Source organism: Chlorocebus sabaeus, chromosome 21 (genome assembly GCF_047675955.1).
Source record: "Chlorocebus sabaeus isolate Y175 chromosome 21, mChlSab1.0.hap1, whole genome shotgun sequence".
NCBI classification, from domain to species: Eukaryota; Metazoa; Chordata; class Mammalia; order Primates; family Cercopithecidae; genus Chlorocebus; species Chlorocebus sabaeus.
In genome coordinates, this window is record NC_132924.1 from 43,925,397 (window position 1) to 43,951,721 (window position 26,325).

Below are 26,325 nucleotides of genomic sequence, written 5' to 3' on the forward strand. Positions count from 1 at the left end.
CATTGGTGACTTGGTCCTACTACACTTCAGTGAATAGAGTTTAAGACAAAGTAAAGAGTCTAGCCAAAGAAACAGAGTAAATAGCCAGTGAGATTGGAGGAAAACCTGAGCTTGTGATATTGAAGCAGGATATTTCCCTGACCCCTTCGCAGAACTTGCAGCAGGGGTGCCTTGTTTACTCATCCTGCCATTCTCAACTTCTTGTGGTGGGGAGCGTGCAAGCAAACGAGTGAGAACTTGAGTGAAGGAGTGCTGGAACAAGCCTGCCACTTCGGTACTGGCGAGATCAAACTCCACTCACTCGGACCCACTGCCACCCCTCACAACAGGGAGTGCACAAGTGAGTGGGTGGAGGAACTAGCCAGATGCATTAGTGCTGGCAAGAGCAAACCCTGTTCAGGCCCTACAGCTGTCCAGTTGGAGGTGCCTGTGACTCCCAAAGCCCCAGAAGGTGTGTGACAGTGCTCTCTTAGCTCTGCTGTCTGTGGATGGCTTAAGGGTTAACAGCTCAGTGGACCATTTGCCTTTTTGCATGAGGCAGCTGCCCTCCGCTGGTGAGGGCAAAGGGCCAGTGAGACAGCCTTTTGTGTCTGCACTCGTGGCTTCTGAGCTCTTATTCGGCGTCCAGGAAAAATGAAGTTGCATGAATGAGTTGAAAGATGGTAAATGCTGGAGATTTTATGGCCGATGAAAGTGGCTCTCAGTGGGAAGGGGAGCTGAAAAGGGGAATGGGGCGGGTAGGTAATCTTCCCCTGAAGTCCGACTGTCTCCATTTGGATTCTTTCTGAAGTTATGCCATCAAGCTGTCCCTTTGAAGTCCAGTCGCTTCTCTCCAATATCCAGCCGTAGTCCTGGCTATCAACTGAGTCTGGGGTTTTTATAGGCACAGAATGGGGTGGTGTGCGGCCATGGGCGGTTTAGGAAAAGGCAACATTTGAGCAAGAAAACAGGGATGTAAGTTTTCACTTAGGGCTCCGGTCTCAGGCTTTTTGGCTTGAGGGTGGTGTTTCGCTAGGGACCGCCCTTTTCTGCCTAGAATTTTGTGCACCCTGTCCCTATCAATATCTCAGAAGCCAAATGCAAAAAGTGTTTATAAAAGGGAAAGATGAGGTGTATCAAAGGATAACATGGAGAAAGATGAAGACTGAGAATTGATCAGTGGACTTACTACCTTCCGGATTATTGGTGATCTAATGAGAACATTTTTTTGTGGAGTAGTGGAGAAAATCTTAGTTGGAGTTCGTCCATGAGAGAATGAGAAGAGGTAAATTAGAAACAGTAATGATAGTTGCTCTTTAGAGAAGTTTTGCCCTAAAGGAGAGCAGAGATTTGGGGCTTTAAAACAGGAAAAAGCATTTCTTAATACCCTTAGGTTTTTAATGAGGTCACATTTTTGCTGTAGTTTTCTGTTTTGAAAATTTATTTATGACTCTCTGGTCTTAAAATTTTACAGTGTATTTAAATTCCTTAAGGAATAGAAGAATTATTTTTAAAAACCGTGGTGGCACATGCCTGCAATCCCAGCTACTCGGGAGGCTGAGGCAGGAGAATCACTTGAACCTGGGAGGTGGAGGTTGCGGCGAGCCGAGATCATGCCATTGCACTCCAGCCTAGGCAACAAGAGCGAAACTCCGTCTCAAAAAAACAAACAACAAAACATGTTAAATTTAGTTTTCTAGATGAATTGTAACTTAAGAAACATTACTTGAGGGCCATATTTGTTGTGTGTGTGTGTGTGTGTGTACCTTTGTTTTGGTTAACTATATTTTAAAACTAGTTTATATACTCATGCAAATTAGCATAGAAAAAAGATACAGTTTCACTTGTGCTTTTCTTTACTTCCTTATCTAGATCTCAGAGGTAGTGATCTTTCAGTGTCATTACTCAGTGTTTTTTCCCAGGCACTTTTTGATATTGAATCCTTTTAAAATTTAGATATTTTGTTTGCAAGCCTGTCAATTCCATTTTGAATACAAGCTTTTATTTTTTAATGAGCTCAGATCATACAATGTTTTCCTTTGTAAATAAACTCAGAATCCCCACGGATTTGCAGTTACATAGCTATGTTACTTATCTTGAAATCTTAGAAACCTTTATCCTCAGTGAATTTTCCTTCCCATCCTGTATCTGTGGAGCCGCTGCTGGGCAGGATAAAGAGGTGATACAATTTGAAGAAGGGAGACTTATTAGAAATCATGTGCTGCCTCTAGATTGCTCTCTACCGGACTTTGAAAGTCAATTCGCTGTTATTATTCAGTACTTACATGAAGGAAAATACAAATTATAGAGATGGATTTGTTTTTCTTTTTAAATTCTCTTCATTTTCCTTTATTTACCACTTCTGCTTAATTTAGTATCTGCCTCTGAATATGGCAGCCTACTTCATTTACAGTAAACCTGCCTATTTTTCTTTTTTAAATAGAGGGTTCTGAAATATGGATTTGGGAATATAGAGAAGCCAGTGAAAATGAATAATTCATAGAAACATTATGGCTGTTATGGAAAGGGCAGCAGCATTTGAAAACACATAGTCATACTTACCGGCTTTGTGACTTAATAGGCAACCTTTTTCATCTTCGTTTTCCTTATCTGTTAAGTAGGCTTGGTGATACATATCCAACAGTATTGCTGTGCAGATTAAATGAAGTAATATGTGTAATGTAACTAACACAATGCCTGATACGTAGATGCTCTTCAAATTTTAAACCCAACTTTTCCTTTTTTTTTTTCATATGTAGGTTGTTTCCTTGCTCTATGACTTTGAAAAGTATGTCTGAAATTCACTGTTTAGAGAGTCTGGAAAAAAAACACATTTTCTGTAATAATTAGAGATTTTTATTGAGTTAGGAGCAAAATTACTCTTTAGGCATATTTTGTTTTCCTAGTAATAAATAGACTTTATACATGAAAATGTTGAGTTTTAAAAATTCTTGCATATATTAAACATTTCCTTCACCCTTTTGGCCTCTGGAATGTTCATTTTCATTTGGAATATATATATAGAGAGAATAATTGAAAATATAGTGATTTCTATTTATTTTATATTGAAAGAGTTGAATGCTAATATTTTTAATGTGTTAATATTTTTAATTTGCTAAGTGACACTTGGAATTTAAATTCACAGAATGTATATCTATTGGGAAACAACATGCATGAGAAGGGAAGAACTTCATCTTTACTCCATTTTAGCCTGATTTTTTTCCTTATATTTATGTAAACATCTTTAACAATGAATGATTAGATAAAATATTAACTTATATTCACTTTTGCCTGTAGGAAATAAATACTGTGAAACTTGCAGCAAACTTTGGGAAACTTTGCACAGTCCCCCTGGACAGCATTCTTGTAGACAATGTTGCACTACAATTTTTTATGGGTAGGTGGATCAATTCTGTTTAAATGATATAGCCATTGAATTTCTTTTTCCATTTTTTATTGTGGTAAAATACACATAAAATTTAGTATCTCAACTATTTTTAAGTGTATAGTTCAGTGATATTAAATGTATTCATGATGTTGTACAGAGATTACAACCATCAATATCCAGAGTTATTTTTATCTTCCAAAACTGACACTCTACTCATTCAACACCAACTCTCTCCATTCCCCACACCCTCAACCCCTGCAACCCATTCTGCTTTCTGTCTCTATGATTTTGACTACTCTTAAGTACCTCATGTAGGTCGAATTGTACAGTGTTTGCCTTTTTGTGACTGGCTTACTCACTTAACATGAATATGCCCTCAAGTTTTATCCATGTTACAGCATATGTGAGAATTTCCTTCCTTTTTAATGCTGAATAATATTCGTGTGTGTGTGTGTACACGTGCACACACTCGCTTCTCCCTTTACCTCTTCTCCCTTCCCTCCACTTTTCCTAATTTCTCTGCCTAGTACTTCCAGTACTACGTTGAACAGAAGTGGCAAACGCAGGCATCTTTGTTTGTTCCTGATCTTAAAGAAAAGTATTCTGTCTTTCATCATTGAGTATAATATTCACTGTGAGCTTTTTCATATACAGCTTTTATTATTTTGAGGTAGTAGCCTTCTGTTCCTAGTTTATTGAGTCTTTTTGTCATGAAAGTGTGGAATTTTGTGAAATGCTTTTTGTGCATCAATTAAGATATGTGGTGTTTATCCTTCATTCTGTTGTGCTGTATTACATTGATTTTTTGTGTGTGTGTGTTCAACCATCTTTGGATTCCAGGAATAAATGCTACCTTAGTCATGGTGTATAATCTCTAATATGCTGCTGAATTTGTTTTGCTAGTATTTTATTGAGGATTTTTACATCAATATTTATAAGGAACATTGGTCTGTAGTTTTCTTGTACTATCTTTATCTGGCTCTGTTTTCAGAATAATGCTGGCCTCATAGAATGAGTTAGGAAGTGTTTCCTGTTTAATTTTTTGGAAAAATTTAAAAAGGATTGGTGTTACTTTTTCTTTAAGTATTTGATAGAATTCACCAGTAAAGCTATTCAGGTCCAGGTCTTTTCTTTATTGAGGATTTTTGGTTACTGATTCAATCTCCTTACTACTTATCAGTCTCCTCAGATTTTCAATTTCTTCATGATTTAGTCTTGGTAGATTTTCTGTGTTCTAGGAATTTTTCCATTTCCACTAGGATATCCGATTTATTGGCGTACAGTTGTTCATAGTACTTTTAGTTTTGTAGAGTCATTAGTAATATCCTCACTTTCACTTGCAATTTTAGTAATTTTAGTCTTTTCCCTTTTTGTCCTCCTAGATAAATGTTTGTCAATTTTGTCACTCTTTTCAAAGAATCAACTATTGCTTTCATTGACTTTTACTAATTTTTCTGTTCTCTCTTTTATCTCTGCTGTAATCTTTACTGTTTCTTTCCTTCTGCTAGCTTTGGGTTTAATTTGTTCTTTTTCTATTTCCTTACATTATACAGTTAGAAAGCTTTACAACGTAAGGAAAGATGATTTGATATTTTCCTTTTTGCTGTGTCCCATTAGTTTGGTATGTTATGTTTGTTTTAATTAATCTTTATGTATTTTCTAATTTCTCTTGTGATTTCTTCTTTGATCTATTGGTTGTGTGAGTGTGTTTTCATGTTTTCAAAGGATAAGTAGGGTAAATAAAAAGTGTGTTGTTTGATTTCCAAAAATACATGAGTTTTCCAGTTTTAATTTTGTTACTGATTTATAATTTTATCCCATTGTAGTTGGAGAAGATACTTTGCACGATATCCATTTTTAAAAACTTTATGAGATTCAATTTGTGGCCCACTGTATGGTCTGTTTTAGAAAATGTTCCATGTGTACCTGAGAAGAAGCTGTATGCTGTTGTTGGAAAGTGTTCTGTATGTTTGTTAAATCTACCTGTTATATTGTGTTAAGTCCTCTATTTCCATACTCATCTTCTGTCTAGTTCTATCCGTTACTGAGAGTGGGGCATTGAAATCTCAAACTATGATTGTGGCACTATCTCTTTTTCCCTTCAAATATGTCTGTTTTTGTTTCATATACTTTGATGATCTGTTACTAGGTATGAAAATGTTTATAATTGTTGTATCATTTTGTTATGCTGAATCTTTTATTAATATATAATAACCTTATTTATATCTTAACCTTTTTTGATTTAAAGTCTATTTTTCCTGATACTAGTATAGCTTCCCCTGCTCTATTTTGGTTGCTGTTTGCATGTGATGTGATTTTTCATCCTTTCACTTTCAATTTATTTATGTCTTTGTATCTAAAATCTTTGTAGACAGTATATCATTGGATTGATTTTTTTAATCCATTCTGCCAGTCTCTGTCTTTTGATTAGAAAGTTTAATCTATTTACATTTAAAGTAATTATTAATAAGGAAAGACTTCTGTCATCTTGTTACTTGTTTTCTACATGCTTTATATATTTTTTGATAGTCATTTTCTACATAACTGACTTCTTTTGTATTTAGTTGATTTCTTGTAGTAACATGTTTAAATTTCTAATTCCTCTCATGTATATTATGTAGCTATTTTTTTGTGGTTACTATGGGGATTACATGTAACATCCTAAATTTATAACACTGTAATTTGAAATTATATCAGCTTAATTTCAAATGCAGTCAAAACTTTGCTCCTTTACAGCTCTGTCACTATCCCTCTTTTGATGATGTCACAAAACTAAGTCTTTACAAATTGTGTGTTCAAAATATGAACTAATAGTTCTTATTTAAATGAGTTACTTTTGTAAATTATGTGGAAACCAAGATGTGCAGTAACAATGTACAATATTTCTGGCTTTCAGATTGATAGTTAATTTTTTAAAAACCATATTCGTCTTTCCAGTCACATAGAAAACAAAAAAAATAGAGTTACAAATCATTGTTAATAATACTAGCTTTTATAATTGCCCATATTTTTATTTTTACTGAGAAATTTATTTCTTCATATGATTTCAAGGTACTAAGTTACTATCTAGTGTCCATTCGTTTAATTTACCCTTCAGCACATTTTGCAAGGCAGGTCTTATGGTAAGATGCTTCCTTTGCTTTTGTTTATCTGTGAATCCTTACTTCTCTCTCGTTGTGAAGTATAGTTTTGTCAGATATAGGAACTTGGTTGACAATATTTTTCTCTTAGCACTTTGAATATCACTCCATCACCTTCTGGCCTCCAGAGTTTCTTGAAAGAAATCCGCTGATAATCTTTTGGGTTTTTTACATGTGTTGTTTTTCTTTTTCTGCTTTCGGATGATTTATATTTTGAAAGTTGAATTATAATGTGTCTCCATGTGGATATCTTTGAATTCATCTTAGTTGGAGATTGTTGAGCTTTTTGGATATTTATATTCATGCCTTTCTTCAAATTTGGGAAATTTTCACTTATTTCTTCAAATATGATCTGACTGTTTCTGTCTGTCTTCTCTTTATACAACTCCCACATGTAACTTGGTCCTGCAGGTACCTTAGGCTCTGTTTACTCTTCTTTATATTTTTACATTCTGTTTCTCGAATCTACAACTTTTATTATTCTATCCTTACATTTGCTGATTCCTCTGCCTGCTCAAATCTACCTTAAATTTCCTTTAGTGCATTTTTTATTTTAGTTATGTACTTTTCACCTCCATCATTTTATTTTGGTTTCTTCTAGGTTTTCTATCTCTTTATTGATCTTTCCGTTTTGTTCATAGATTGTTTTCTTGACTTTCTTTACATCCTTCTTTAGTCTTTTGGGCATCTTTAAGGTAATTTTAAAATCTTCTTCTAGTAGATATTCCATCAGGTCTTTTTTGGGGACAGTTTCTGTTGATGTATGTTGACTTTTTTTCCTCTTTGAATGGGCCACACTTGCCACATACTTCGTGTGCCTTGTGGGGTGTGTGTGTGTGTGTGTGTGTGTGTGTGTGTGTGTATGAATAACTAGCTATTTGAATCTAATAATGTAGTAACTCTGGAAATCACTTTCTTCCCTTTCCTTAGGGTTTGCTGTTCTTTATTGTTGTTACTGTTTTTATTTTTAATATGTAGGCTGTCTATGCTAAGGATCAGCCTGAGGTATAAGCTTAAAGTCTTCTCAAGACTATTCTGAGCTTGTGCTTTTCCCTGGGCAGGTATAGTCACTTTCTAATTTTCCCACATATGTGGTTGCTTTTGGATGTCCTCATTTTTAATGCATGGCTCCCAAAGGGAGAAAAAGATAAAACTGTGGGAGTCAAGGGAGAAAGGGTGCCAGTCTTCTAAATACCTTGCTCGTTACTTCAGCAGGAAGTAAAGGGGCTTGGACCAATCAAGAGATATGCAACAACAAAGGCTGCCTATTTGTGTGCACCTCTGTGATCAGAAGCAGCAGTGTGCTGTCAGAGCCTAGATTCTGAATATTTGAAGGAGAAGTTGTTTTTTGTCCGCTTGCTTGCTGTGTACAAGCTAATTCTGGAGTGCATGCATAGCTACTTGTTCTAGGGGTCTGGGAGTGGGGAATGGGTAGCTGCAGTGGTGCTGCAGCTGAAATGAACTGAAATTAACCAAAGCTTACTCCCCAAGCCTTCCCCTAAATATTGCAAATCTTCAGTAGATTCCAGAGTTCCAAATTAGTTACATCAGATTCTGCCATTGCACTTGCTGTGGAGGTGGAGAGAGAGAATTCTGGTGTTTCACACTCCCACATCTTCTTTGAAATTTTTAAGAATTTTAAATATTATTAAATTTTCAGTAGTTAATATTTTGTGTGCCAAATTCAGTCCTCTCTTTATTCTCTGAAATGTTTTTCTTTAGAAACCATGGAGGTAGAGCTTTATTTTGTTTTGAAGGAAATAGTTATCAAAACTAATGTGCATTTACCAAACTGCTTTTAAAATAAATTCTAGGAGATTCTAATGCAAATTAAAATTCATTAAGAAAGAGTACTTTATTGGGAACATACAATGTATAAAACCTGTTTGTATCATTTTTGTTCATGTGTACATAAAGGATTTTGTTTTTATACCATTTTAATATATATATTTTTAATTTAGATTTTACTACTATTACATTAGAATTGCTTTTATCTGGAGGACATTTTCAGTAAACCTCTATACATTTTCATTTTTGTGATAAAAATATAAATATGTGGTTTGTTGAGTCATTTTAAAAAATATGTCTAGAAATATTCATATTATAACAGTCTTTATTGAGAACAAATGTTGAATGTTTTATGTAACAAATTTATTCACTAGAGATTTTATCATGAAAAGTGGGATTTAAAAAATTATGAAATATATTCCTTCACTTTTGTTTTTAACATCACTGTTTTTTTTAGCATAACTAATTTACAACTATATTTTCACCTCAGGGATTTGCTAAAACATTTTCAAAATGTGGAGTTTTAAACACTTGAAACTTTAATCCTTCTTTACTTGTCATACAACTACATGGACCCCAAATTGTGTGACACTAATATTTATGTTATTATGGATTTTTGATTGGTAGATTACATGCAGCAAACTGGAGGTCAAGCACATCTATTCTTTTGGATGACAGTGGAAGGATACCGGGTTACTGCCCAACAGCAGCTAGAAGTTTTATTAAGTCGTCAGAGAGATGGAAAACATCAAACTAACCAAACCAAAGGTCTTTTAAGAGCAGCTGCTGTTGGAATTTATGAACAGTATTTATCAGAAAAGGTGAGAGTTTATTTTGATTACTGTTTTCTTCTTTATCAGTATTATTAATAATTTTTGTAATCCATTGCTTATGCCAGGCTGACTACCTCAAAAACATTGTTTTCTTTAATCGATAACAATCTTCCTGTCTGTCTGTATCCTCGTTTAAGTGAAGATTCTGATGATTAGGCAGTCAAATTATCATGTCCACAGTCATGCAAATACTAAATGACAGAATCAAGATTCAAGGTCGCATATTAGATTCACCACAGGCTGAAAGTAAAAGTATAGAAAAAGATAAACCATGCAAAAAAAAAGAGAGTACATATATATTTTTTAAAAATGTATATATGTTTAAATGTATGTATTAAACATATATACATTTAATAACAGCCCCCCAATGAATGAAACAAAAATTTGCGGAATTGAAGGGTTAGAGAGACAATTCAACAGTTATAGTTGGAAACTTTAATACCCCACTTGCGATAATTGATAAAACAATTAGAAAAACATCAAGGATATACAAGACTTCAGGAACATTATAACTCACTTAATCCTATAGAATAATATATATACTATACTATAATTCTGTAGAATGTAATACATCTGTAGTGTCTAGAGTATATTTTATATAATTATATAGATTATTATAGAATGTATAGAATACATATATAGAATAGAATTGCTTTAGAACTTATAGAATACATGTATTATTCTAATGTAATATTCTAATATAATAATTCTAATATATTGTAATTTATGTATAATATGTAATATATGTAATATGTAATATATGTAATACTGTAATACATATAATATATGTATATTATTCTATAGACTGTTTCCTCTAATGACAGCAAAATACACATTATTTTTCAGAACACATGAAACATTTTCCCAGATAAATCATTTGCAAGGCCATAAAAGTCATCTCCATTTAAAAGTATTGGAATAATTCTTTGATCAGAATGGAATCAAATTAGAAATCAACAAAAGGAAATTTGGGGAAACTACAAATAATCGAAAATTAAACAACATATTTCTAAATAGCCTCTGAGTCAACAAAAAGTGACAAGGAAACTAGAAAGTATTTTTAATTGAGAATGAAAATGCATTGTATCAGAATTCATGAGATGCAGCTACTTAGTGATGAGAAGAATATTTGTAGCTCTAAAAATGTGTAGGATAAAAGATCTACAATCAACAATCTTAAGTTTTTACCTTAAAAATCTAGAAATGAAAAACCCAAGCCAAACAGAAGAAGGAAAACAAAGATTATTATGAGAATCGTGAATAGAAAACAGAAAAACCATAGTGAAAATCTAAAACCAAAAGTTGGTTCTCTGAAAATATCAACAATATTGACAAACCTTTAGCTAGACTGGCCATGAAAAAATGGGAGTAGACACAGATAACCAAATTCATAAATGAAAGAGGAGACATGAACCCTGACCCTACAGAAATTAAAAGGAGTAAGCAAATACTGTGATCAATTTTATGACAACAAATTAAACAACTTAAAGTGGACAAATTTTTAGAGACAGATTGCCACACTAACTCAAGAAATAGAAAAGAAGATAATTTACTTAATTAGGTCTAATTTTTGCTGGCTATAGAAAAAATGCTAAAATCTTGGTCTGTGGTAAAATCATATTTTTTAAAGTATAGGACAAAAAAATGTTTTTCTCTAATTTGAAATACTTTTTAAATGAAAATGGAGAAAAGGATTACAGTAAACAGAAATTTATATACTGTTTCTCTAAAATTGGTAGGTGATCTTTGACGAGGCCAAAAGCAGCCTAGAGAAGAGTTGACAGACTGACCTGAGTTGTTTGATGTTACATGTAGGTTGTGGTAAAAACTCATATAGTTAACAGAATGACTCCTGTTTTTGAAATAAGACTACTTGAATATTTAAAAAAAAAAAAAAATGTGTCACCAGAAAAGCCAACTTAAACAGGATTTTCTAAATTTCTTTACTAAAACTAATTTATCTGGAATTGAACTTCAGTTTCAAAAGTTTGTCTATTTAAAAACCATTTTTCCTCATAAAGGGATTTAACTTATGATAACATCATTATGCTTCAAAGTATTCAAAAATGAGCATTGTAGGCGTGGATAGCCTGTGTGATGAATTTATAGATGGGAAAGACCTGATTGACAAACAATTGATATACCTACCAAACAAGCCATATATATGGTTTTTGGACTTTTTTTTGAGCACCAAAATCAAATTTCTACACATTTAAAAACCTGTTTTTAATAAATAAAATCCCAATTATTACATGCCCAAATTATTTTGTTGAAAGGATATTTAGGCTAGGCACAGTGGCTCACACCTGAAATCCCAGTACTTTGGGAGCCCAAGGTGGGAGGATTGCTTGAGGCCAAGAGTTGGAGAGCAGCATGGACAACATAGCAATACCTTGTATCTACAAAAAGAAAAAGAAAAAATTAGCTGGAGTTGGTGGCACAAGGCTGTATTCTTAGCTACTTGGGAGGCTGAGCCAGGAAGATGGCTTGATCCCAGGATATCAAGGCTGCACTGAGCCATGATCACACGATTGTGTTCCAGCCTGGGTAACAGAGCGATATTCTGTCTCTAAAAAAATTTTTTAAAGAAAGGTTATTTAACTTGATCCCCACATTGGATTGACACAAGAAATAAATGTGAGGTGGGCTTGAAAAGAGCAGATCTAAAAATCAAGGTGAATTTTTATGTTTAACTATATTCAGTGGTAACACTGCATAAAAAGATGTCGTAAAGGCTTCAGGCAGTTCAGAAGAGTATTATTAGAGAAGGAAACAGAAAAAGCAAAAATATCCTACTGCATCATGGACTCGATAGAAAAGTAATTATTTATTTTTGTTAAATATAGATAATACCTGTTTTGCACATACATTCTGCTTTTATGTACATTTGCCTTTTAAAAAGTCTTTCTATATTTTAAGAATACAAAACAATATAACCTATAACATTTAAGTATCCAATAGATTTTAAAAAAGGTTTAATGGTACATCAGAGGTCACAAACATTGTAAATTACATATTGTTGTATTTGTCTCACACAGATTATTTGCCACTATTAGCTAGTCCCATTGGTTTGTTTAAATAATCACATTTCTGTAATAGAAAAGTAAAGAATACACATTAAGAGATAATTTTGGGAAAACATTCACTTTTATATTTTCACGTTAAAGTAATAACATGTGTACAAATATTTCTTTTTTGTTGTTGTGTTGTTGTTTTGTTTTGTTTTTTGAGACAGAGTCTCACTCTGTCGTAAAGTTTGGAGTGCACAATCTCACTGCACTCTCTGCGTCCCAGGTTCAGGCAATTCTCTTGCCTCAGCCTCCCGAGCAGGTGAGATTGCAGGCATGCACCCACACCAAGCTAATGTTTGTATTTTTTTAGATAGACAGGGTTTTTGCTATGTGGGCCAGGCTGTTCTCAAACTTCTGGCCTCGAGTGATCCGCCTGCCTTGGCCTCCTGAAGTGTTGGGATTACAAGCATGAGCCACCATGCCTGGCCATATAAATATTATTTTTGTGTTACTTTTTTTGGAAGAGGGGATCCTGACTGGTTGTGTTTCATGTTGGTACACTAGAAGTGTTGGTCATCCTATACCAAAGATGTGGCTTAATCCATTCTGTGTACTTGAGATATATAGGAAAAAGTAAAGTTTAAATAATCATAAAATATTATTTTTCAAATTCACCATTTTTATTTCCTAGAAAGTGAGTTTAGTGAGTTTAGAGGGCAGATGAAAGGGCAAAACCAAGTAACATCATATTCCTCTCTAATATTTGTTATATACTCGAAGCTGTTTAGTTCTCCTGTTTTTATTTCGGGGCAACTCTGCTACCCCCCAAAACACAAAACAAATAAGCATCCCACTCAGAAAAACAGCAACCACACAACCTGCTTAGGTTTACTAACAAAAGTGTCGAATTGACAATGGGGCATTAGAAGTTGTATAGCCCTTTTCCTACATATTTATACCCTGATGTTTACTTTTTTTCCTCCTTTCTTGATTTATCCAACCTGTTCCTTATTTTATTGGATAAATTAGAGAAGTTATGTAAATAATATTTTTTGTTAGTTTCTCTAAAAGTTGTCTCTAGGGCTCATTTACTCTCCAGACTTTTCAAAACTAAAAATGCAAAAGTTGATGTGCTGAAGCTGTTGACATGTCTAGCTTTTCAGCATTTTTTCTTTTAATAAAGTAATTTTTGAAGTTGAAATGTCAAATTTTGTATTTCCTTGTGTTATCTGTGTTACTATATGCTTTGAAATGGAAGTTCTTAAAACAAATTAATTTTAAGGATTTCTTTCCCCATATCACACTGGAACTTTGCTGCAGCATTGGTTATAAAACCAAATTTAGGATAACAGTAGTCTCTTTAAAGGACATTCAAAAGGATTCTCTAGTGTCAAATAATAAATGAAATCACTTATTTGTTCATCAGTCATATTAATACACATATAGTACTACTGAATACTAAACACTAACTCCTAATGACAGTGTTTCCTATGTGCTAGACACTATGGTATATATCTTATATAGATCTCTTTTAATCCTTACAATAATCTTAAATAACCTTATGTAGTATTATCTCCATTTTACAGATGGGGTAAATGAAGCATAGTGAGAGATAACTTGTTAGGCAAAAGTCGAGATTTAAATCCGTGTTTGTTTACAAGTCTGCTATGTAGTACATGAAGAAGACAAGGATTTAGTCCTGTTTCATCCTTCTTAAATGTCAAGGCGTCATTTACAAACCAGTGATTCTTACCTGCCAGTTATTTTCAATATTATATTCCATTATTATCATACTATCAAGTGTCATCCTGTATTAAGAAATTACAGAGATCATTACTATTATTTTTCTCTGTTAGGCATCTCCAAGAGTTACTGTTGATGACTATTTAGTAGCAAAATTAGCAGATACTTTGAATCATGAAGATCCAACCCCTGAAATCTTTGATGACATTCAAAGGAAGGTATTATTACGTACAGCATTTATCATTTTATCTTTTTTGAGAAAAAATACTTTTATGTAATGTAATTAGTTTTTAAAAACTTTTTAAAAGTAGAGTGGTATTAAAAAGATAAGCTATGGCAATTATACTTCTCAATTCCAGAAATGTAAACCAGTATTTTTGTTTATTTCGTTTATTTTCTGAGGAAAATCCTTAAGTTGGGTTGTTTTATTTGAATTTGATTGTAGAACTAGATATTAACATGAGCCTTGAACCTTTACATGTACTTATTTCTCAGAAAACACTTCCCAGAACATGCTGTCTGTGACTTGTGTTGCAGTAGGATTTTTTTTCAATATAATTTAGTTACTGGAGGGATCAGAGGAAAACATTTGTTGTGAAAAAGTCTTATTGCTGACAGCGTGTAACTATGATACATTATGACAAGACCTCAGTGTGTCTTTTGATGAAATTGTATTTCGTAAAAATCACCACATACCTGTATTAATTGTTGACTATCTTGATTTATTTCACCAAGGTATATGAACTGATGCTACGAGATGAAAGATTTTATCCTTCCTTCAGACAGAATGCACTTTATGTGCGCATGTTAGCTGAACTTGACATGTTAAAAGATCCTAGTTTCAGAGGATCCGATGATGGGGATGGAGGTAAGGTGGCACCCATTTTACACATATATGCATATATATTTGTATATATTCTGCTTACCAAAAGAGCTTTTATATAAGTTAAAAATGTTATTGGAGTCCAAATATAAACTGTAATATATTTAAAAATCTACAAATGAATGACAAAATTTAGTGACTGTACTAAATTAAAATATTGAAAATTTAATAATGGTTTAGAATATAACTATAGAAACCTTGAATTCTTAAAGAAGAGTGTTTTCTTCAGGTGAATCACTAAAATATTTTTTATGGCAGTTTTCCTTTTGCGAGTAAGTAATAATATTCATGATTAACAATAGAATTATTGAGAAGATTTAATATGCAATAAGTAATGACTCAGTATATCATAAACTATAAAGCATTATAAAAAAACTACAGTTTTAAATATCTTTAATTGTATACTTTTCCAAATTCTACACAGTGTGAGAGACTTTTGAGCTAGAAAAAGCTGTAAGAGTCATTTATTCCAACCTTCAATTTTTTCAAATGAGGATAATGAGACCTATTAACATGTTATAGTGAAAAACATGTTTTAAGAGTCAGAATGTTTAGATTTTACTCCCATTCTACCACTTACTACCTATGTGTTGTCAAAGTACTTAAATTCTTCAAGCCTCATTTTTCTGAGTTGGTAAATCTGCAACAATATCCTCATAATATCTTACATTAGTCATTGTTAGATTTAAATGGAATTATGCATTTGAAAATGATTTATAAAGTAAAACACAAGTATCGATTTTTATTAGTAAATAGTGAGTTATATAAGAATAGTGGGAGGGATAGTCTTTAGAACACAAGTCTCCAAATTCTTAGGCCCAGTGATCATTAACTTGTGATTCAATTCAGAATTATTTATTAAGCTCTAATTAAATATCTGACGTTTGATGATCTTTCTGGTATGTTCTACCAAGTAAATGAATGAGGTCAACAAAAAGTAAACGGGAAAGATTTAAGTATTTTAAGAAAGTGCTTCAGTTATGACCATTTACTAATGAACAGGTTTTATGGACAAGCACACTTGGGAATGGAGATAAAATAGCGAGGTCGTGAGCACTGCTTAAAAAAATATCTCTATTATGGAAGTCTTTCAGTCTCCCTTCTCCTCCACCTCCTATCCCTCTGTCTACACTAGTGAGATTTTGTTTATTAAATAATCTAAGAAATCTAGTTACCTAAGTTTATATTTGAAATTTAGTAACTTTTGTTTTGATGGTTTATCTGATGGCTTGGGTTTTTAAATTAATACTCTTTCAAGTTTACTTTTGTGTACAATTGGAATAATCTATTAACTGATTTTGATTGCATAATTATGGAAATTTTTAAAAAAAGAATAGAGTTCTTCTCTGTGAGTTGAATAGTAAAATTTTATGTACCTCTAGTTTGTTGTATATATCTGTACTTACTGTCTCTGTTGAAAAATGTTCTTTTATAGAGATACTATATGAAATTTGCAATAGCAACTCTATGTCAACTAACCATCCTAAAATGACTATCATAAAAGTTTTTGTTGTTTATACTAATTTTATCTATTTTAGAAATTTCTTAGTATTTGTGAAGTAGATTTGCTATATGACTCAGAAAGGGAGAAGACAAAGTCATAACCAACTAATTGTATGGGCTTCTAAGTAACATGTAATTTAAACTGGTGATAGTAGCAATATATTCTGTGGAAGTAATTTTTGATCCTATAATTTAAGAACTGTTTCTAGTCTTTTAAATGGACTTTTAGCTTCCATTGATATCTTTCCAACCAGTCTGTCTTCTTCAGTACAGCTATTGGAAGCAAACTATGAGAAATCTCAAACTTCTAAAATCATATACTGTACTTTTTTGAAACATGAAGTATATTAAATTTTTTTTTTTTGGGAACTGGTTTTGATCTGAAGTAAATTTGCTTCTCATATATCAATCATTGAGTAACTTCTCACATTTGAATCATTGATTGTAGTTTGAGATTATATACTTATATATCTTATTGTCTTTCTAAGACATTGCTGTCTAATATTTTGTTTCCTAATTGATGAGTTTTATACTGTGAAATTATCCCTTTTTTGAAACCATTTGAAAAAAGTATGTGGACTGATGGGTATGATATGAAACATTACTATTTAAAATAACTGTCAGGTTTTTTTTTTTTTGAGACGGAGTCTTGCTCATCGCCCAGGCTCGGGTGCAGTGGCGCAATCTAGGCTCACTGCAAGCTCCGCCTTCTGGGTTCACACCATTCTCCTGCCTCAGCCTCCCGAGTAGCTGGGACTACAGGCGCCCGCCACCACGCCTGGCTAATTTTTTGTATTTTTAATAGAAATGGGGTTTCACTGTGTTAGCCAGGATGGTCTCAATCTCCTAACCTCATGATCTACCTGCCTCGGCCTCCCAAAGTGCTGGGATTACAGGCGTGAGCCACGACGCTGGGCCAATAACTGTCAGCTTTGTTGTCTTTGTCAGTGTTAGGTTTTAGGCTACTGGTTTACCTTTCTCAAATAGTAATGCTTCTGATATACTTCTTTTTATATGATTATTTAATCAAAAAAAGGCCTTTCCACGTTTTTTTGTTATACATTAGTTTTCTGACTTTTAAAATTAAGCTGCTCAGCACTACATGCATTTTTTAGACATTCTGAAATTTTGACTACCTTTTAGACATTCTGAAATAATTATCTAATCTAGGGATTAATGTGCAGCTGATTTTTTTAAAAGTAGTCTACATTTGAGCCTAAAATTAATGGACCAAGTCATATCATATGGTATAGTACTGTATCCTCTGGTGGTTTTTCTTTGCTTGAGTAGAAATTTCATTCCTATTTAACTAAACTTAACAGTAGGTAGAGAATTAGCTGGTTGGCTTTCTTGTGCTTACTATCTCTCTTCTCTCTTTTTCTCCTCATTTCATCCATTGCCCTGTTTATTCATGATTACTTTCTTTAGTTATTAAATTATTTTAAAAATAGATATTTTCTCTTTTATTACAACAGAGTTTCATAGTCTTTTAAAACTATATGAATATGTTTTCCTTTTTAAGTTTTAATCTCAACATTGTTTTTCTCACCATGTTGAACAGTGCTTTCTTTTGTTTTCTAATATTTGTAGGTAGTCATCCAATTCTTGATTAAATGTCGACCAAGATTGATTTTATACTGTATTTCTGGATCTTCTTATTGTTGATCAAGAAAGTAAACTATGCCCTATTTTGATCCCAAATTCTCCTTTAACTTGACTTGTCTTTGGTGGGAAGATTTAAGAGGTGGGCAGACTACAGAAGAGGTAGGAGGCATATAATTGAATAAGGAGGACAGAGAACTATTTTACTCATTTTAAGTATCACCAAGGGATAATCCTAGTTGAAATTCCCATTTTTTTTTATGACCCAAAGGGCTGAAGAACCAAGAAATGTTCTTGAGCATTTAGAGTAAATTTGGAAGGCAGTATCAGCTGCCTCCTTGTAGAAATAATAGTCTTGCTTTTTTGAAGACCCATTTAGAGAACCAAATTCATAAATAACCTCTTAAGTGCTAGAAACCATATATTAAACTGTGTATGAATATTGCTTTACCATAGATTTGTTTATGTGTTTAATAAAGAAACACCTTAATTGATAACTTAATTTTCTTAGATTTATAATAAAACCCTAAGGGAAAAGATTATTGCTTGATATTAATGTTTACTAGTAATCTAAAATTGACTTACTCTCTAACATTAATTTTTCCCAGTTTTTAATTAAATGGAATTGCATAAGCAGTTTTAAGTGTCTTTTTGTCTATTAGTTATATATTGATTTAAAAATCTGGACTTCCAGTATTTTCAAGAAAATCTACCACCAAGAATAAGAGGACTAATAGACCTATTAAAAATAAGTCTGTTTCTCCCTCACACTACAGACTGATTTTATTTGTAATCTTTCTTAATCCAGTGAGACAGAAGTTACAGAATAGTGCTGATGTTTCCTAATGGGCCTCATTCTGCAGTGTTTTCCTCATGCTTATATTGTATTAGGCAACTTATTTGATACTGTGAGAATAAAAACATTTAATAATTACTCTCCTGAACACTAATGCCTTTTTGATTTTTGGCCAGCTCTCAGGTACATACCATATTGTCACTTAAATGCCTGGCTTAGAAAACCATAGAACTTTAAGGGATCAAGTTTTTGGGAGTATTCCACAATTTTATTTTTTTATTTTTTATTTTATTTTTTTACTATTATGTTATATCTTGGCTTATGTGATTTTCATTCTTGGTGTTTGAACCTTAGATAAAGCAACCGTTTTAAAGTTTTTTGCTGTATACTAAGTTGAATTTCCCCCCTGCAGAATCTTTTAATGGGTCTCCTACAGGAAGCATAAATTTGGTAAGTACTATTATGGGTACTTTATTAAAGTGACTTGAAAATAATGTAAAAGGCTGAGCCTTAACATATGTAAATCAATGATATATAAAGAAGGCCCCAAATCATAATTTAGTGTTGTAAAAAGTTATTATGCTTTTAAAGAAATGCTAAGTTCACATATAAGGCATATATGAATTAGAACTTAAAAATTATATTTTATCTTTATTTAAAAAATTGGTTTAGGTTACACCTGCATAATTGCTTTTGTGCATTTTGTAAAAAATTGATTTCATTATTTTTAATTCCAATATTTAGCATGTTTAAATTATGATTACTAAATTGCTATGATAGGCAGTCAGTTTGTGACACATAAATGTTTATATTGGAATCAGTTTTTTTCTCCTCTTGTATTTAGAAAGAAATATAAAACTGGTGAGGATAACCAAAACCAAATAGATGTTTCTTATAGTCTACACCAAAACAAATTCAGGTCGTTGTAAACAAAAAAAATTTTTTGTTAAGTTTAGACAGTTTTACAGCAACTACATCCTTAATGATTGGAAGTTAGAATGACATGTTTTTAGAATCTCAACTGTCATTGGCATTTTATATATTCATGGTACAGTGTAAAATAATGAACATTTTAGTTCTCTTATATATCCAACCTTGCCATTGAATAACTTATTTCCTAAGATGCTGTTAGGAGGAAATATTAGTGTTCTATGAAGGTTTCAGTCCAGTTTGGCTGGGTTGGGGAGGGGGAAAAACAGGTAAGGTGTTATTTGTTTTGTTTTTCCTCCTACCTGCATTACTTTTTCTTTTAGACCTTTCGTAATAGCTAAATGTTTTAGAGGTTAGTTGTCTTATGTTTACTTCTAAAATAACCTTATTGAGTAAATGTTCTGTTACTGTATTATAACCTTTAGTAAAACACTAAAGCAGATCTGTTGTGGAATTGTCTGATACTTTGTAACTTTTAAAATATTTCCTAAATCATTTGGTATTATTACCATTTACTTGTTGTAGTCCAGAGCTTTAAACAAAAAGGAATTGCTCCTAGAACTTGAAGGAAGTGTTAAAAATAATGTTCATTATATAGAAAAGTTTCCAAATGTGATGAAACCCTTCCTTGGTTTGAAAGTTTTTAGTATTCACATTTGTAGTGCTTGTGTAAATATTTAAACACTACTAAATTTTTTTTTTTTTCTTTATTCCATGTCTGGAATAAATGCTTTTCCAAATAAGATAAGTCTCCTTTGTCACATGGTAGTATAAACCAGAATGGTCTCTGGATAAAAAGAAGGTCATTCTTGAAGTCAATGACTTGGAGTATTTTATTATTCCCATAAATCTATTTGATTCATACTTTTAAGTAGTTGGACCATGTAGACAAATTTTAGTGAATATCTGCGTTTTAAAAATAGCTTAAGATTATAAACTAGATCACGATAGTTTATTCCAGTATACTAAACAAAGGAGATATTTAATGTGTTTGGTATTGTACTCATTTTGCCATTGGTAGCTTGGTAGGTAAGTTACAAGCATTTAGTGCCATTTTCGTTGTGTTTGATGACTATCATCGTAAATTTGAATTTTCAATTTTTGTCTTAGTGTTAAAAAGCACTTTCTTACAAGGAGTTTAAGAATCATAACTTAAGGAGTACTCTGCAAATTGTGCTTATTTCAATATAGCATTAATGTACTTGTTTTGAAATCACAATTCTCTTTTGCTACATTTCTAAATCAAGTGTAGTTTTGTAAATATTACTTTACCAATTGTAACTTTATAGTCCATTTGATATTTACGTGCATTGTAACTGTAACTAATATTTTTCCAAAGTTTTCATCATATGTAATGAAAACAATATTTACTAATTGCATATTTTAAAAGAGATAAAAAGACATTTCTCCACAAAGCCTTTTTAACAACTTTTGGATTGCATAGTATGAGATGCTAACATGTTTAAAGAGATAAGTATATTTACCTTTTTAAATGTTTACAAGGGAAGGTTACCATTATTAATAATGCTTTTTTTAAAAAAAAAAAAGATTATTTTATGTTACCTGTGCTGGCTTATAATTAGAAGAAGTTATAGTAGAAAATATAAATTTGGTAGAATATTCCATTTCCTCTGAGTCTTCTATCTTTCACATAAAAATATTGAAGCAAAGGTTGTAGTATTTCTATCAAAATGATTTCTTGAGCACATAAAAATAAATGCATCCTTTTTTTTTTTTTTTTTTTTTTTTTCCCCCAAAGCATTTTCATTCACAGTGTGTCCTGACAGTGATGTAGAGTAGGTATTAGCCCCATTTTACCATTGGGAAAACTGAAATCCGAGAAAGTAGTTGATATGGTTAAAGTCTCTTAAGGTATTGATAGTAGAGCATGGACTAGATCTAATTTAATTTGATGTCTTTGCCATTTGAGTTGACCAGGGAAGTCTTGTGGATTATCTGCATAGAATTATCACATTTTACTTCTCTTAACAATCAGTTTTTAGTAGATACATTTTTGGCCTTCTTCTTAGAATGCAGTTGCCTTAATTTAAGTGACTGTGTCATATGGATGGTTGCATTTAAGTCATTTAGATGACTGTTTTAGTAATAATAATATTACATTAGGACTCAAAAGCTCATTCACATCCTATTATTTTTAAAGAGTGAAATATATCTGAATTTTATGAATATGTGAAATGTGTGAATAATAATACATGAAATATGTCTAGATTATATATGTTAGGTGCCCTCAAGACCACTTCCAGGCTTAGTGATTTGCTAAGAAAACTCACAGGACACACCATAGTCTTACTCATGGCTAGAATTTCTTACTGTGAAAGGTTATAAAGCAAAATCAGCAAGACAACACGTGTGAAATGTTGCCATCAGGAAAACTCATTGGAGACTAAATGTACAGGTTTTTTATTGGAGGCAGATTACATAGCACATACCAAAATTCTAGACTCCTAGAAGGAAAGCAGGTGTTCAGCATAAACATTTCTTATATAGATAGTTTAGGTATGGTAAACCACTCTTACTGGTTGGAGAATGCTGGGAATCTTCCCTAAATTTAAGTTCCCAGATTCCATCCAGGGGACAACCTTGGAAGCAGTCTTTTCTAGGCAGAGCAGTTTCAGGCTGCTATGTTAACTCTGCAGTCTGCTTTAATTATATGATTATATTCCTTTTTATGTATGTGTGGATATATGTATACGTGACAAAAATATTTTTAAAGTTTAGACCCAAAGGTCGTAGTAGTTATAAAAGATTCGTTTTGAGTCAATCAATAGGCATTTATGTTTGTGGAATTGTTTTTGAAAACTGATTTAAAATCTATCATAGTCTATGGATTTACCTCATTTAATAAATAATCAGAATAATAGCTAACATTTGTTATATTAGGCAGTTTTCTAAATGTCTTACATGTCTTATTTAATCTTCACATAATTCTCTGACTTAGGTAGTATTCTCATTTTATAGATAAGGAATCTAAATTAAGTATAACAATTATTTCTATATTAACAAAAGTATTAAGCTAAAAATACAGAGCTGGTTCTAGTATATTTCAACATAAATGTTAACGTAAGAATATGTCTACTTATTTTTATCCAGATTTTCTTGCCATATAAGGACCATAATTGAAAAGTAGCAAGTTACAGTAGATGGACAAGCAATTAAGGGAGAACTAATCTAATAAGTTTATTACTGAATTATTTTGTTTTATTGTTTCTTAATCTTTGCTTTTTTTCTGTTAGCCTAAATGGAAAAGATTATTGTGTGTGGAGGGGATGGAGGGTATACAAATAATATATAGTTTACGTGCATGGAAATGAGTAATTGTAATGCATATATGATGTAGAATTCTTTGATACTTTTTTTCCTACAAAATTTTAAAAATTTGTTTCCGGTTTTTTTTTCTCAGTCTTTAGATGACCTTTCAAATGTGTCTTCTGATGACTCAGTACAACTTCATGCCTACATTTCAGACACTGGTAAGAGAGTTTGAAGTATAATTACTGCATTAAAACTATGTATTATTGTATCCCTAAATAATTTTCCACACTTAATTTTTACTAACCTTTTTTTGTTCTCTAGTCATATTTTTGTTACTTTTTTTCTGCAGCATGTCCTTCATTAAATTCTATTGTATTTATTTGCTTATGTATTTGATCTCTCTAAGATTGTGACTATCAACGTTTGAAAATGCTTATGTTCTAAGTGTTTTACTATTTCTAATAAACTCTGAAACCATTCTTTTCCTCTTTGTGCTTGAGTCTAACTGATAATTGTCTGTATAATTCTCATTAAATCTTTTCTGGAGAGATCTTAGTTCAGAATTAATTTTCATACATGCAAAGTCAGGCTAGGTAACTGGGTTAAATGAAGCCCCCGGTATAGAAACTTGCAGAACTTCAAGAAGTGCTTGAATGAGGTGAGAAACCTCTAAAACTTTGTGATCATTCAGCGTACATGTAGAATTGTTAGTAAACCCAGGAAAAATAACCAGTTTTCATCATTGCCATTGAGTTATTAGATAACACTAATGAGTATTAAATAATGATAGTTTTCTTATCTGACCTCTCACTGTTCTTAGAATATAGAAGTGTGTTTGTCATATTACATACTGAGGTATATACCTCAATTCAATTTCATGGTTACATTTTAGACACTGAAGAGATTTTATAGTATAGTATGGTATAGAAGACATTAACTTGTATCTTTTAAAAATAGATCTTCGTTTCCATTTTCTTCTCACTGGAACTGAAGTCTCAATTTACATTTGTTGCCTGCCAGATTTCTGGAAGAAAACAAGTATTTATTAGCTTCTTGAAATGTATGTAAGCACTGTGCTAGGCATTTTTAAGAAATTATTTCAGGCTGGGCTTGGTGGCTCACGCCTGTAATCCCAGAACTTTTGGGAGGCCGAGGCAGGTGGATCACGAGGTCAAGATATCGAGACCCTCCTGGCCAACATGGTGAAACCCTGCCTCTACTAAAAATACAAAAATTAGCTGGGCATGGTGATGCGTGCCTGTAGTCCCAGCTACTCGGGAGACTGAGGCAGGAGAATCGCCTGAACCCAGGAGGCGGGGGTTTCAGTGAGCCGAGATCACACCACTGCACTTTAGCCTGGCAACAAAGCGAGATTCCATCTCAAAAAAATATATATATATATACTATTTCTTCTTGAGAATCGTGTAAATACTGAAGAAGCAGCATAGTATAGTGGTTAAGAGTATAACCTTTTTACTGAATTGCTTGGGCTCAAACCCTAGCTCTGCCAGTTAATAGTTGGGTGAGCCATCCAAAATTAAGATCTAGTTTAAAAAAAAAAAAAAAAAGCTGCTGGTGAACCTGAGTGAGTTCCTTAACTTCCTTGTACCTTAATTTCCTTATCTGTAAGATGGGATAGTAATAATAATAATACATAACTCATAGGGTTGTTATGGAACTAATTAATTACATTGGTAATTATGCATGATAGGCATATTTGATTGTTGGTTCATTAAATACTTATTTTACTAACTGGACTTCAGAGTCTCTTTGATTCTAGATCTTTTAGCATCTTTATTTCAGAAAGTAGGAGCTTATAGACTAGTCCAGTGCTACTGAAAGGAAGCAGTACACACACAAGAATGGTGATCTAGTATGTGTATTGCTTCCTTCATTCATCGAGAAATCTTGCTTTAAAAAGTATTGGCTAAATTAAACAATATGATTAGTAATGAAGTTGATTTACATTCTGGTGCCTTTTTTTTACATAATAAAAATTAGTAGCAAATAGTTTGCAGATCACTCGCTATGAGTAACATTGGTCTAATAAAAACAAACCCTTCTAGCTAAATCATGATCTTCACAAAACCAATATGTGTAACCCCATTGTCTTTAAGTCACATTACCTTGATGTCTTCTGTATTTTTTTAAATAATTATCTCATTATTTTTCCTACCGTGCATGCACCCTGAGTGATCTTCCAAGCCTATCGATTTTTGACAAATTCTGATTATTCTTTCTTATATCTCTTCTCCTTTTTTGTTTCTTGCTATTCTTGCTCTTGTTAATTTTTAATTGGTTATGGTTAGCTGCCTAATTGGCCTCTGCTTTCTGTTTTCCTTTCCCAAACCTATCTTGGACACACCTGATAAAACCATTCTCTTGTTGCCATGCTAACTCCATTGAGAAATGGTGGTTCTCTAACGTGATTAAAATGTGTTGTGCTGTTTGATTTGCATAAGTCTCTGAGAGAAAGACAAGTGGACGAGGTGAACAGTGAATAATAGTGCTACTTATAGAGCAAGATGTCCAAAGTCTACTTCTAGTCATATATTTTGTCAAATCAGAAACAGTGATAATAGATGGAAAGGGAATGAAAGACAATTTTGAAAAGAAAGTGCAAATCTTAGAAAAATTTTTATGAAAGTTCGGAAAGAGCTTCTGTCCAACTACTCTTGCCAATATAGAGTTCTAACTTATATGTTATTAATTTACCAAAAAGCTATACTGAACTACTTCTGCCCAGTTGTATACAAAACAGCAAAATATTAGCCCCAGACCTTGACCATTTTTATTCACACTTACAAATCAACGTAATCCATTATTACAAGATCAGTTTTAGACTTCTGGTTAGTGTGGTAGTCTGAACTGCTATGGGAAATAATGCCTTCCACGTATAGAAAGGCTGAAAACATTATTACAAGAATAGCTGAAGGGGAAAAACTACAGGTGCCATATACCATGAAGAAAAATAAATTCAGGGAATTGAAGGGGTGTTAAAGCAAGTGGTTCATAGTAGCATAAAGACTGGATCTTGATTTTGATGGCATTTTCATGCCCTCACATTTAGAGGAGGCAGGATGGGCCAAGGCCATGGGAAGCTGAAACAAAGTACTTCACATAAAGGCTAGAGTCACAAAGGGCAGCTCGATGTCAAAGAGGAACTAGGAAAACTTAGCCTGCCATCAGTAGAAAGAACAAGAAATGTCAAGATCATGATTGGAAATGGTATCTGTCACCCACAAAATACTGAAAGCCCAGCTTGCATCCCATCATGAGTATGTCCGGATTTAGCTGTCCTCAAGTGATTATGTACTGCAAGATCTCAAGCCAGAGAGTTAGTATTAAAATTATTTCTGAACCACTGAAACCAGCAGTTAGAGTGATGACACTTGACACTGTTCAATGTGAATGCTTCCCTAGCCAAGGGCACTCAGAACACCCAGGGAGAAATAA

General features: G+C 32.7%; 1 protein-coding gene across 4 annotated transcripts in view; it reads left to right on the plus strand.

Annotated features, from left to right (window-relative positions):
• The window catches only part of SNX13 (sorting nexin 13), a 151,348-nt gene that overhangs the window by 93,269 nt on the left and 31,754 nt on the right, over positions 1-26,325 (plus strand). For all 4 annotated transcript variants that reach the window (XM_038004691.2, XM_007981963.3, XM_038004690.2 and 1 more), the window contains 6 exons: positions 3,277-3,376; positions 8,923-9,116; positions 13,996-14,100; positions 14,618-14,750; positions 19,079-19,116; positions 23,018-23,087. In XM_038004691.2, the coding sequence (XP_037860619.1) occupies positions 3,277-3,376; positions 8,923-9,116; positions 13,996-14,100; positions 14,618-14,750; positions 19,079-19,116; positions 23,018-23,087 (640 nt within the window). The remainder of the gene's footprint in view (positions 1-3,276; positions 3,377-8,922; positions 9,117-13,995; positions 14,101-14,617; positions 14,751-19,078; positions 19,117-23,017; positions 23,088-26,325) is intronic.